This window comes from Trachurus japonicus, chromosome 6 (genome assembly GCF_045865225.1).
Source record: "Trachurus japonicus isolate A0001 chromosome 6, Traja_1.0".
Classification (NCBI taxonomy): Eukaryota; Metazoa; Chordata; class Actinopteri; order Carangiformes; family Carangidae; genus Trachurus; species Trachurus japonicus.
Genome location: NC_140912.1, coordinates 31,932,985 through 31,947,513, shown reverse-complemented (window position 1 = coordinate 31,947,513; position 14,529 = coordinate 31,932,985). Strand labels below are relative to the sequence as shown.

General features: G+C 41.6%; 1 protein-coding gene across 1 annotated transcript in view; it reads left to right on the top strand.

The window, feature by feature from the left end:
• The window catches only part of pot1 (protection of telomeres 1 homolog), a 107,923-nt gene extending 96,306 nt beyond the window's left edge, over positions 1 to 11,617 (top strand). The window contains exons 11-20 of the mRNA XM_085780190.1: positions 322 to 506; positions 632 to 738; positions 2,455 to 2,484; positions 4,665 to 4,821; positions 6,283 to 6,482; positions 7,715 to 7,850; positions 8,889 to 8,971; positions 9,651 to 9,745; positions 9,980 to 10,091; positions 11,355 to 11,617. Of these exons, the coding sequence (XP_085636316.1) occupies positions 322 to 506; positions 632 to 738; positions 2,455 to 2,484; positions 4,665 to 4,821; positions 6,283 to 6,482; positions 7,715 to 7,850; positions 8,889 to 8,971; positions 9,651 to 9,745; positions 9,980 to 10,091; positions 11,355 to 11,473 (1,224 nt within the window). The 3' untranslated portion in view covers positions 11,474 to 11,617. The remainder of the gene's footprint in view (positions 1 to 321; positions 507 to 631; positions 739 to 2,454; positions 2,485 to 4,664; positions 4,822 to 6,282; positions 6,483 to 7,714; positions 7,851 to 8,888; positions 8,972 to 9,650; positions 9,746 to 9,979; positions 10,092 to 11,354) is intronic.
• The last annotated feature ends 2,912 nt before the right edge of the window (positions 11,618 to 14,529 follow it).

Below are 14,529 nucleotides of genomic sequence, written 5' to 3'. Positions count from 1 at the left end.
TTGTGTTGTGTGTCACTGTGGAGGCGTCAGCAGGCGGAGCAGGTGCTCCATTAATCGCAGGGTTAAAGGTTCAACCTGAGATTAATGTCGGACATGTCAGAGGAAGCTGACGGCAGCTGAGAGACGATCTGTAAAGAGCTTTGTGTTTGTGTTACATTGTGTTTTATGTGTTATTCTCTAAAACAATGGAGTCAGAATGTTTTTTATTTTATTCTTCATTTGCGAACTCGGAGCTCTTCCTCTCTCGTTTGGTCTGATTCCCACGATAAATAATGTCTCTAATGCTTCTGTCCTTTGTCTTTTCCTCATCCCTTTATGCAGCCCGGAGCGTTCCTGAGGATCTACAACCTGCGAGCCATCCCCGGATCCAGCAAAGTGCCGGGTCTGACCAGCAGCCAATCAGAGGAGGTGGATCACCTGGCCTTCCACCTGCACGGGGGGACGGCGTACGGCCGAGGGATCCGAGTTCTTCCTGAAACCAGCCCCGAAGTTCAGAAGCTGAAGAGGTTAGAAAAAAAAAAATACTGGAGCTACGAATAAAGTCACCGTAGAAATGAGAAAGAGAAGAGAAAGAAACTGCAGAAGTGAAAAGTTCAGCGTGGTCATTTTCTCCTTCTTCTTCCTCCTGCAGAACCCTTCAGGCCTTCTCGGAGGATGAGGATGAAGACGAACTCCTGGACTGCGAGCTGTTGGAGGTCTGGAGCACACCACCAGAGACCATGAGCGTGAAACGGTTCTGTAAGTTCGACTCCCCGGTGTCTCGACCAATCAGCAGCTGCGGTTCCTCTTGTGTTTTTGTGGAGAGTTTGGACCACGTCAGGTCCCAGAGGTGGTTCAGATCCTTTCTAACCTTCATTGCAGCGCTAACAGATATTAAAGGTCTAAAGAAAGACCCCTGCTACACGTAAAGAACAATTATAAGGCTACGAAAACCAAAATAATTTTATTTTATAGTGATTATACATTTATACAAATATATTCATGGGTAGTAGATTCAGATTTTGCCAATAAACCTTGAAAACTTCAAGCCAGACGTCCCATCTATAGATGAATGGTATGATATTATTTACGATGTGTATGTAATGGAAAGAATCATTTTGTCAACGAGGCTCCAGCTCCAAATTCAATGACATCTGGAAGAAATGGAAAATGTACATTTCTCTGAAACGCCCTTCTTTTGTTTAAGTTTCTTTTCTATATCAAGTTGTTCTTGATTGGTTAATTACACTTTGCTGTAATATTGTGACAGAAAACACACCATGTTCATGTTGTGTTACTTGATAAAATGCTTTGTAAAAGGAAAAACAATAAATATAAATAAATAAATAGAAAAAAAACAGACAGATGAAAAAAAAAAAAAAACCTTGAAAACTATTACACACTGGACAATCGATGAAAACTAGCCTTTTTTTATATACAATGTTTATTAATGTGCATTGTCCCTTCCAAATAAATTAAACTGAAAAACTAAACTTTAACATGTTAAAGATTGAGTGGAATAAACACATTAGTAAGCTGAAGTTAGTGTTTAGATCACATCATGTCTGTGGCCAGACAATTACTCAATAGAAATTGTCTGAACACAAGAAAAATATAACTAACTCAGAAAACAGCTGGTCATCAGTTAATCAGATCAACATTTACCAAACCAACCACTCTCACTCCCTTTAGCCTTTTCCTCCCTAAGACATGAATTTATTTCTGAAAAAAGACGAAATCGTATCTTTGTGCAGCCGAAAGAGTTTGTTTAGGATGATTGACAGCCGTCTTTAACATGATAGTCAGAGTCAGTGTAAAGTCTGTAGCTGCATCCACACAGCTGCTGGAAACGAAATGTTTTCATTGTGTCGCAAAAGTACAAAGACGAAAATATGGTTGGATGAGGATGAATCCTTTCATGGATGGATGGATGGATGGATGGATGGATGGATGGATGGATGGATGGATGGATGCTGCAGGCGCCACCTCCACTACCAGTTCCCTCTAAAAGCCCACGCTTCACTGAGGACAAAGTAAAAGTCCAACCTTTGCAGACGGACGTTAAACCGTGTGTGTGAGCTCAGAGCTTCAGGCTCGGTGACTCTGCAGCCGACTGGAGGATCTGGGTCGGAGAGTCTGGACAATAAAACAACAGAGCTGGTTCTAAATGCACTGTTTGTATTGTTATTATTATTATATATTCACCAACAGTAAAGTGAGTCAGATGAAACATGAACCCTCCTGACTTCCCTGTTTGCTTTTATCTGCAGTGAGTTTTACTTTCTCTTAAATTCAAAAGGTTTGTAACGACGAGGGAACGAAGCCGTTTGAGTCTGGTGTGTGTGTGTGTGTGTGTGTGTGTGTGTGTGTGTGTGTGTGTGTGTTATAAGTCTAATGATAAAATACTCAGATCAGGTCACATGACTCTGTTTGTGTTGTTTTGCAGCAGCTGAGTGTGTGTTTGTGTGTTTTCAGGTGAGAGTGCGTCAGTGAAGAGCAGCTCAGGTGAGAAACTGGACGGTCACAACTAGAGGTCGACCGATAGTGGATTTTTAAATTCCGATATAATAACGATAGTTTGGAGCAGGAAAAAGCCGATAGCCGATTAGTCGGCCGATACCCCCCCCCCCCCCCCCGAAAAAAAAATAATAATAATTAATTTTTTTTAATTAATTTTTTTTTTTTTTTTAATAATAATATATAGCTATTAGCTAGTGTAAAACTAAGGGATGTGGGACACTGAATCATCCCTGGACCCTGTGAGTGACGAACAGCCAAACTCCACACGTGAGTTTGTTTACATCAGAACAGCTGTAGTGAGGACGTGACGCTGCAGGAGAGGAGACTGTAACTAAACAGGACGTTAGCTCGTGGTGTGGTTACGCCGTACATTTACAGGTGACTGTTTCACTACAATTAGCCTACTGTGTGGAAAACCCATAGACTGTAAAAAGAAAAACCACACTGTAATGATCGTGATCGAGTTGGACGAGTGTGTTTGGAGCTGACGGGAGGAGAGAAAAAAGAGAGCGAGACGCACGTAGCGGCCGTGATATGACGACCCCGTCCCCGCTGAGGAGGAACTCGGCTGTTATGGAACAGGACCTAAACCAAGTCGAGTAGAGCCCATAGAGCCCAACTTTGTAGTGTAAAGAGCCATTATTGTGCGTCTGCCCCAACTCTGCGGCGCTCTCTCTTCCTCCTTCCCGTCTCTCTCTAGCTGTCCTTTCAAAATAAAAGCACAAAAAGCCGGAGGGAAAAAAAAAAAAAACACTGACTCGTGAGCTGGTGGCGGTGAGATATTTAGCGTGGCAGCCGCCACCACATTATCTATGCAGGAACCCTTATATGATTAAGAAAATACTACAGTGTTTCTCATTAAATAACAAGAGAGTTTGGTTCCAGTCAGCCCCTCCACCTGCCGCCTCTCTCTTACTGCGGTCGCACCGCACCTACAGTACCCTCACCTGGGTCACTTCTCCGCTGCTGCACGCTGTCTCTCTCTCTCTCTCCCCTGCTCTGTGTGTGTGTGTGTGTGTGTGTGTGAAGAGCAGCCCCGCCCCTCAGTGATCAGAGAGACAGACAGCGGCAGGGAAGAAGCAGTTTATGGCGCTGTGGAAAAAACTGCAGCCATCGGCCACTATCGGAGCCAAGTTCCGCTGATTCCGATAGTTTGTAAAACGTCCTATCGGCGCCGATTAATCGGCCAAAACGATTAATCAGTCGACCTCTAGTCACAACCTGTGAATGTGAATCTAATGTCACTGAGTCTGTTTGTATGAAATGTAAAAGTCACAGACAATGAAAACCATCAAGCAAAGAAAGTACATGTACATATGTGAATTATTTTCATTCTATTTCATCTTATTTTATTCTGTTCTTATGCTGCGTTCAAAACAACTCGGAGGTTGGAATTCCCAACTCAGAAATTTCTGACTTTCGACATCATTGCGTTCAGGCTGCAGGAACTCGGAAGAGAAAAAACATGGATACCTGAAGGAAGTGGCTCATCACAGAATACAAGAAATATATGCAACAGCAAATAATGTTTATTTTGGAGGCAAATGAAGAGAGGAGACGCCGCAAATGAGTGCACATATAATGTTACAGCCTTGATAACAGTTAAACATTATTTCCGTCACATACGAGGAACACAATTTCACACAATACAACAATCACAGCTTAATATAAACATATTTCACACGTAATAATACCAAAATATATGCATTAAAACCTCAACAAATAATTTAAAATTTCTAAATTCTAACCGTTTATGATGAAGGCCGCCATGTTTTGATGTTGTCGTGACGTCAAGTCGGAGCTCTGAAATGATACTCCAGTTTCTGACCTGTAATTTCCGAGTTCCACGTTGTTCAATTCATTTTTTACAACTTGGAGCTCGTTTTTTTTCCGAATCCCAAGTTGTTTTGAACGCAGCATTATTCTGCTTTTATTATAGTATTAATATTTCTATTTATCTCAACTCTTATCACATTGCATTTGCTTTTCTTACTCTGATTCTGATTCTGATTGGATGACAGCTTGTTTTTACATATTTGAAAAGGAAGAGGGAAGAAGAAAGAGCTTATTTAACTTTAGAGACCATGAAGGTTGAAGAAAGTCGGCGTGTGTGTTTATTTCCTGTGTGTGTGTTCGTGTGTGTGTGTGTGTGTGTGTGTGTGTAGAGATGAGCTGCAGTCACGTCCTGCAGCCGGTGTCTCTGTCCGAGGTGAAGCGCTCCGGTCCGGGTCGAGTCCACCACGTCAGAGTCCAGATGAGATCCTATGAACCCCAGAGGCTCCACCAGGCGCTGAAGCTCTACTGCAGCACGTGCACGTCCATGTAGGCGCACGCACGCACACGCACACACACACACACACACACACACACACACACACACACACACACACAGACACAGAAATAACATGTGAAACCTTTTAAAACGTCTGAAGTGAGACGAGTCCTCTTTTCTGCAGGACAGACACTGTGTCTGCTTCACACACTACAATTTACAGACGTACCCTGAACATCTCACGTGCTGATTCTCTTTAGACCCTATAGTTTACAGACTTACACTAAACATCTCATGTGCTTATCCTCGTTGCAATTTACAGACATACCCTGAACATCTCACATGCTTACCTTCGTTAGACGCTACAGTTTACAGACGTACCCTGAACATCTCACATGCTTACCCTCATTAGACACTGCAATTTACGGACGTACCCTGAACATCTCACATGCTTATCCTCGTTAGATGCTGTAATTTACAGACATACCCTGAACATCTCATGTGCTTATCCTTATTAGACGCCACAATTTACAGACATACCCTGAACATCTCACGTGCTTACCCTCGTTAGATGCTGTAATTTACAGAAGTACCCTGAACATCTCACGTGCTTATCCTCATTAGATGCTGTAATTTACAGAAGTACCCTGAACATCTCACGTGCTTATCCTCATTAGATGCTGTAATTTACAGACATACCCTGAACATCTCATGTGCTTATCCTTATTAGACGCCACAATTTACAGACATACCCTGAACATCTCACGTGCTTACCCTCGTTAGATGCTGTAATTTACAGAAGTACCCTGAACATCTCACGTGCTTATCCTCATTAGATGCTGTAATTTACAGAAGTACCCTGAACATCTCACGTGCTTATCCTCATTAGATGCTGTAATTTACAGACATACCCTGAACATCTCAGATAGCAGAAAAAGTCTTTAGTAACATTTGTTCTCCAAACATCTTGTATGCAGACTATAAGCAGATGTTTCAATTTACAGATGTCCCTTAAACGTCTCACATGCATACAAGACGCTACAATTTACAGATGTCATTTGAACATCTCACATGCTTACTCTTATCAGACGCCACAATTTACAGACGTACCCTGAACATCTCAAGTGCTTACCCTTGTTAGATGCTGTAATTTACAGACGTACCCTGAACATCTCACGTGCTTACCCTCGTTAGACGCTACAGTTTACAGACATACCCTGAACATCTCAGAGAGCAGAAAAAGTCTTTAGTTTTTCAGATGTCCCTTAAACGTCTCACATGCATGCAAGAAGCTACAATTTCCAGATGTCATTTGAACGTCTCACATGCAGACTGATTTGAAGAAGCTTCAATTTACAGATGTCATTTAAACACAGCAGATTGAACGTTTTAATCTACATGTGTCCCCTGAACGTCTCGCATGCAGACGCCTCAATATACAGATGTTCCTAAACGTCTCATACCCAGACTGTGACGACTGTTAGGTTTTGTCTAATCTATTCTCCTCTCAGGCGGGACGTCCCGGACGAGGACCTGGTGGCCGGTCTGTTCCGTGATGCGTTCAGGGACTCTGGGCCCTGCGCTCCTCCTCCCTGGCTGGTGTCGGGGGAGGTGCAGCTGGGTCCGGGTCCGGAGGGTCGGACCGTGACGGTGCTGCTGGCGTCAGAGCTGCTGCCTGGAGGCAAAGACAAGGAGCTGCTCTTCCTCCTCGGTGAAACTCAGCTGCTCCTCTTCCTCATCACTGCAAAAACTCTACATCTTTCTAAGAATATTTGTCTTAATTCTAGTCAAAACTAATCTGTTTCCACTTAAAGGGACAACGAGGAGTTTTGGAAAAGCGAAGTGTTTCCACTCTACATTTATGAGCCTCCGCACCGTGAATTTCTTTGACCGGCGCAAGACAGACTCATGTTTTCATTCATCAAGAATTAAAGTCAGAGGTTGGAAGACGATCACATACCGTCGTATGACCCGCCGGGCAGCGTCCGCAAAACCGAAAGTAAAGAAACGCTGGTTGGCTCGCCCAGCATTTCCACCACCACCACTAATAATAACAAAATAACGATAGAGACAAAACAATATATTTATAGAAAATGGGCCCATTAACAAGTGTGGGTAGCGGAGATTCATCCACATTAACGTGAGACTTTTTTATTGTTGGAATTTTTTTGTTCTGCCGCTGGAGAAACTCCTCGTTGTCCCTTTAAAACAAGACTCATCACCTAAAAATGTACTTTAGAACATTTTCACTTGTTTCAAACAATTTTTCACTTAAAATTAGAGCTTAGATCGGGCCCAAAAAATCAAGCCCGACCCTTTACCGAGCCCCTGCACGTTCTGTCCGAGCCCAGCCCGACACATTAGCTGTAATTATGAGCCCGAGCCTGATTTAAACCCGACATTTTTTGTTTTTTTTAATTCGTGGGCTGTTTAAATTCGGTGGTGGCGCTGTCCAGGGTCCTGAGTCCTGCAGCACATAACCTCCACACCTCCCACTTTCCATCAAAGGTGCTCAAACCTGCTGCACGAGCAGACCGGTGATGCATGCAGTGTGTGTGGCGTGCGCGCCGCTGCTGCACATGAAGGAGACGCAATGCGACAGAGACTTTTTTTTTTTTTTCTTTTTTAACTTTACTTTAAAGGGACAACGAGGAGTTTTGGAAAAGCAAAGTGTTTTCCTCACTACATTTATGAGCCTCTGCACCGTGAAATTCTTTGACCGACGTAAGACAGACTCATGTTTTCATTCATCAAGAATTAAAGTCAGAGGTTGGAAGACGATCACATACCGTCGTAGTTCCCACCATAAACGGACCAGGGTCAGTTCGTCCAAATTTGACCCGACCCATCGGTGCGCAGCAGCTATAACTGTTGTTGTTGTTGTTGTTGTTGTTGTTGTTGTTGTTGTTGTTGTTGTCTAAAGGCTCTCTGATGCCCCTCCAGGGTCGAGTCTGGAGGAGACGTGCCTCCTGACGGAGCGCTACCAGAACATCGTCCCTGTGCGGTCGTGTGCAGGTCAGCTGAGCCTCCTCGACCTCACGGCGCCGTTTCTCTACACGGGAGGACGGAGGTTCTACGGGTCAGAGGCTGTTTTTACACGCACAGCGTTTCTTCACCAGATTAAAGATCTGAATCCACTGTTCAGAGAGAAGAAGAGAGATGAACTGATACTGACTCGGTTTTTTCTCCTCCTTTTCTACCTCTTCCTCCTCTTCCTTCCTCTTCTTTGTCCTCTTTCTCCTCTCCTCTACTTCTCCGCCTTTTCATCCTCTTTCTCTTCCTCCTCCTCCTTTCTCTCTTTGTCCTCCTCCTCCTTCCTCCTCTTCCTCTTTCTCTTCCTCCTCCTCCTCTTCCTCTTTCTCTTCCTCCTCCTCCTTCCTCCTCTTCCTCCGCATCCTCCTCTTTCTCTTCCTCCTCCTCCTCCTCTCTCTCTTTGTCCTCCTCCTCCTTTGTCCTCCTTCTCCTCCTCCTCCTCCTCTTCTTCTCCTCCTCCTCCTCCTTTCTCTCTTTGTCCTCCTTCCTCCTCCTTTTCTACCTCTTCCTTCCTCTTCTTTGTTCTCCTCCTCCTCCTCTTCTTCCTCCTCTTCTTCCTCCTTCCTCTTCCTCCTCCTCCTCCTTTTCCTCCTCATCCTCTTCCTCCTCCTCTTCCTCCTCCTCCTCCATCTCTTCCTCCTCCTCCTCCATCTCTTCCTCCTTTTCTTCCTCTTCCTCCTCCTCCTTTTCTACCTCTTCCTCCTCCTCCTCCATCTTGTCCTCCTTTTCTTCCTCTTCCTCCTCCTCCATCTCTTCCTTCTCCTCCTCTTCCTCCTCCTCCTCCATCTCCTCCTCCTCTTCCTCCTCCTCCTCTTCCTCCTCCTCCTCCTCCTCCTCCTCCTCCTCCTCCCTCCTCCTCTTCCTCCTCCTCCTCCATCTTGTCCTCCTTTTCTTCCTCTTCCTCCTCCTCCTTTTCTACCTCTTCCTCCTCCTCCTCCATCTCTTCCTCCTTTTCTTCCTCTTCCTCCTCCTCCTTTTCTACCTCCTCCTCCTCCTCTTCCTCCTCCTCCTCCTCCTCTTCCTCCTCCTCCTCCTTCCTCCTCTTTCTCTTCCTCCTCCTCCTCCTCCTCCTCCTCCTCCTCAGGTGTAAACGTTGTTCTTCAGTTTCCCTGAAGGAGCCGAGCTGTGAAGGAGTCGACGTCATCGATGTCCAGAAGATCTCAGAAGGTAAAAACACTTTGACCTGATCAACACTGATCAGTTTCTGAAACGATCAATTTGGATCAAACTAGAAATAAACTGACTTAAACCAGTAAAGTAAAGCACTTAGTGATTTATTTCTAATGTGAAGAAAAGAAACGGGCTATAGAAATAAAGTCTGATTGATTGATTGATTGATTGATTGATTGATTGATTGATTGATTGATTGATTGATTGATTGATTGATTGATTGATTGATTGATGAATTGATTGATTGATGAATTGATTGAATGAAGGATTTCCAACTTTTCTCTGTTGTGAACTGAATATTTTTTGAGTTTTGGACACAAAACTAAACATTTAAAGACGTCGTCGCCTTTTGGAAACATCTGGATTCAGCAGGAAAAACATCCAGATCTCTGGACGGAGGCCTTTCTGTTGCACATTATGACGTCACAGTGACGTCGACCTTTGACCTTTTCAATGTAACATGTCTTCACTTCATTTTATATTTAAGTTTCTGTTCTAATTAGTGTATGAATTAGTAAATTAGAGCCTAATTCATGTTTTTGTGACCTTCACCTTTGACCTTTGGCTATAAAATTTGACTCAGCAGGTTTTGTTAAAGCTCCTGAACGTCACATGGCTGATCTCAGGTCTGTGTGTGTGTGTGTTAATGTGTGTGTTTGTGTTTGTGTGTGTGCAGCCGTGGGCGTCCAGCTGCTGCAGTTCGTCCTGCTGATGAAGCTCCAGCTGCAGGACGACACCGACGCTCTGGACGTCTTCCTGTGGAGAGACGCCGTGAGTCCACGTCACGTTTAGAGGAGACAGGAAGTGACTGACAAACACAGAAACAGAAACACTCCGTCTTAATTAACTATTTTAGTGTCTGTGAAACAAAATGAGAGAAAAATCTGTGGACGTTTGATGAGTAAAGTTGATGCCATGTGGTTAAAGTGGTTAAATAAGATGATTTTTAAAGTAAATTTACAGTTTATTTCTCATCTTTTCACTTGTTTTGTGTCTTGTCTTCAGGAGCAGTTCTTCAGCGTGTCGCCCGAAGACGCAGCAGCCAATCAGGAGGCTCAGAGGATCGTCCAACAGACCATGGACACGCTCTGTCCACCAGGGGGCAGCACAGGCTCAGGTAGGTGTGAAGCCAAGTCTCAGTCCAGCAGCAGCTAAAAGAAAAGGACAGTCTGTGTCTTTTTCTCCTGTGGTGTCTCAGTGTGAGGTGAGGTTACTTTTTTTTTTTTTTGCACGAACATTTCATTTAAAACAGCATGAACAATCCTCATGACTGGGATGTGCAAAGGAGAGGTATGAAACCCAAAAGGGCTCATATGAAAACCTCACCCACATATGCAAAAAAACACATTTGTTACAAGTTAAAAACAAGAGCATAGGGAATAATTAAACAATAACGAACAATAAGTAGGAAAGTAAGTGATTAAACAGTAAATATAAGGAAGTAAGGACAAATACATACATGAATGAATAATACAAAACAATAATAATGAATGAGAGGATGAGAAAAAGAAGAAGAAGAGAGAAAAAAGAAAAGAAAAACATGACAATAAATGTCTTATAATGTTTGACGGTACATGGTTTGACTGATGAGGTACTTTTTGAGAGACTTTTTAAATGGTGTTGAATGAATCATTTTTTTCAGATAGTCAAGTTATTATTATAGTGTTACCCAAAAAGAAAAAACAACACAATCACATGACTTTGAAGTTTTTTTGGTAACATTTTATAATAAGGACACACTATTGAGCATTAGTTATTAGTATGTAGTTTATAAATACAGTTAGTGTTTATAAACTACATACTAATGAATATTCATGTGTTAATTTACAGACGTACCCTGAACATCTCACGTACTTACCCTCGTTAGACGTTACAATTTACAGAAGTACCTTGAACATCTCACATGCTTACCCTCATTAGACGCTACAATTTACAGACGTACCCTGAACTTCTCACGTACTGATCCTCTACAGACGCTATAGTTTACAGACATACCCTAAACATCTCACATGCTTGAGACGCTACAGTTTACAGATGCACCCTGAACATCTCACATGCTTACCTTCGTTAGACGCTACAGTTTACAGATGTACCCTAAACACCTCAGATAGCAGGAAAACTTTTTAGTAACATTTGTTCTCCAAACATCTCATATGCAGAGTATTAGGGTGATGTTTCAATTTACAGATGTCCCTTAAACGTCTCACATGCATACAAGACGCTACAATTGACAACTTTTTATAAGCACGTTCACAACGCGAGGTGGCCACGCCCACTTTAGGAGACAGGAAGTGAGGCTGTAGCTTTCATATCATTGGTGCAGCTTGTAGTGCGGTAGTGAGCCATCTTGTCACAGCAGAGGATCTTTGTGTCTCCTCAGGCGAGCGTCCGTGGCTCGACCTGTGTCTGACGTCGTACCAAGGAGAAGACGACGAGGGACGGAATCGAACCTGTTACCAGATCTGTCACAGCTCCGTCACCAGACCGGGGCCGGCCTGAACCGGTTTTTATTTCTCCTCGTCTGTTCTGGTTTTATCTGGTTTTTATTTATTGTTCAAAAGAAAAATAAATGTACATTACAATGTTTCTGTGTCAAACTGTTCCTTTTTAAAAATGTGACTGTGATTTTCAAAATAAAAGCCTGAAGAATGACATAATGAGGTTGTTGACTTGTTTTTTTAAACAGGAAACATCAGGACAACTGGACTTCCTTTAACTTTTACAGGCCAAACAGAGTTGATTATTTTATTTTAATATTACTTTTTCTTATTTCATTTTGTTTTGTTTTGTTTTATTTTCTTAGCCAACTCCCCCATATAAGAGTAACGCAACAAAAATCTAATATTTTTCAGGATTCAAATGTAAAACTGTGAAAACTCATAAAGAAAATAATCAAATGAATCAATAAAAGAATGTGACTATCGTCCTGATGAACTTTAGTATCTGCTGCTGCTTCAGTTTCATGTTAAAACAGGATTTTAAGTCACTTCCTGTCTGTTACTGGTCACATTGATCTGATCTGTGATGCTGCTGCGCCCCCTGCTGGTCACATGACCACACGACTCCTTATGTTTATGTTTGTAACTGGGATCAATAAGTCTGTCTGTGTGTGAGGTTGTTTTTAACAGACAGACAACATGTGCGGGTGTGAAGAGAAGAAACGTGGAGTCCAGAACCAGAACCAGAACCAAACCATCGCCTCCATTCACAGTAAAACTCTGGGATGTGGACTCAGGACTTTTCTCTGGATCTGAACCAAACTCAGATTTACAAAGTGACAAATGTTGAGAAATAAATCTCACAATGTTCAATCAAAAAAATGAATCAATCAAAATAAACTTTAATGTCCCCGGAGCGAAAATTGTCTTGGACAATCAATGCTGTACATCCTGTAAAACAGATTTTAAAACCAAACACCATTTCACATACTCAGACACACACACAACCAACAGAGATCACTTACAGACAGTACGACTAAGTTCATGGTTCATACAAAGTAATAATTAATTATTGCACTTTCTATATATTATTATATATTGCATCTTGCCTCAGTATTGCCACAGTCTCATGGTCTTAATTGCACCATTTCGTATGTGTGGACTCCACCATCAGCATCAATTTAAAGGTGCCGAAGGAATAGAATATGTATATATTAAAAATAAATTTATATATAAAATAAAATGATGATAATAAAACAACAAACCCTTAACATAATTTTACAGTACACAGATAATAACCAAAAACCTAATATAAAACACATATGATCCAGAACTGGATAGCAAGTAGAATAAGGTGAAAAGAACAACAAAAAAAAAGTTAGAAGGATTAGGATTATAGTGATTAGTTCTCTAACTGCTCGCTCTGTAACGTTGAAGAAAAAGTTCCTGTATCAGCTTCAGCTCTTTATCTGCACTAAAGTTTATCGGCTCAATAATATAAACTGTATTTATTCTTTATAGTTGTCCTCCCTTCTGAAGCAGCTGTTGGTGGAGGGAGAAGAAACAGTGACTTTGAACTTGAACCTTTGCTGAAGTTTGTGTTTTATCATCATTTCTCTGCAGACAGACGCCTGATGCCGGATCAAACTTCAGACTGAAACTAAACGACTGAAGCTGAGAAAGAACAAGAACCTGAAAACTAAACACACAAACACAGGAATTAAAAAAAAACTTCCACTGTTGCTGTGAAATGAAAGTCTCCAAGTGGAGGTCTCTGCTGTGATTCTCATTCCGGACACTAGGGGGCAGAAAGGACGAGTAAATGTTAGTAGTGACAGAAAAAACACAGCAAAACTGAGTTAAACACAAGAGAAACATAAAGAATTAAATGTGTATTTGTGCTGTTTAGACGCTCTGTGGTTATTTAGAGAGTTTGTGTTTGAAGAAACTGCTGTAAAAACTTCAGTTTTCTCTTTAACTGGACTTTAAGACTTAAAAGTTATCACAGTTAAATATGAGCTACAACAAGTTCTTGTCAAACATTATAACAAACCATCTGTAAGACTTTGTTCTGATAAAGGAAATGTAAACCTCTATATTTATATAATATAAAAGTCTTAAATTAAGTTTTTCTTGGTTTCAAAAAAGCAGATCATTTGAACCTGTTTTTAAAAACTCAGATTTAATTCAAGACCGCAGTGAAGTTAGTTTTAAGTTGGATATTTGACAGACATTCACTCCTCAATACATTAAAAATTCATAGAAAATATAAGATGTGTTCAAATGCAATAAAAAAAACAGGTGTGTGTCATAGAGGAGGCTTAGATCTTCTGTCCTGTGTTGATTTTGAGCCAACAGGTCACATGACCTGGGAGTTATTGAGCTATAACGCTCATATTTACAGTATAAAATATATTTTAAAAAATCATGTGACCTGTTGACTCAAAATCAACACAGGATGGTAGAGCTAAGCCTCCTCTATGAGACACACCTGTTTGTATTGCATTTAAACACATGTAGTATTTTACATGAATTGTTAATGTATTGAGAAGGAGTGAATGTCTGTCAAATATCCAACTTAAAACTAACTTCACTGCGGTCTTGAATTAAACCTGAGTTTTTAAAAACAGGTTCAAATGATCTGCTTCTCTGAAACCAAGAAAAACTTAAATATCTAAAGTCTGACTTTTATCATATATAAATATGTGTAGAGGTTTATATTTCCTTTATCAGAACAAAGTCTTACATGTGGTTTGTTATATTGTTGTCAACTTAAAACTAACTTCACTGCGGTTAATTCAAGAAGATTTTTTTTTTAATCGATCATTGAGTCTTTTTTTTTTGATGAGGTGGATAATCCGATTAGATTCAGTATTCGGATCAGACTTTAGACAGATGCTCCCTCCTCCTCTTCCTCTCCCTCCTCCTCTTCCTCTCCCTCCTCCTCCTCTTCCTCTCCTCTCTCCGCCTCTGAGCGACACTTTCCCCTCACGGAGGCGGATCAGCTCCGTCCTCAGCGGTCCGGTCTCTGTCTCCAGTGGACATCATTCCTGCTCTGGGTTTGGGTTTAGTTTCTGTTCTTTGTTTTTTTTGTTGTTGTTTTGTTTCTTTCCGGTG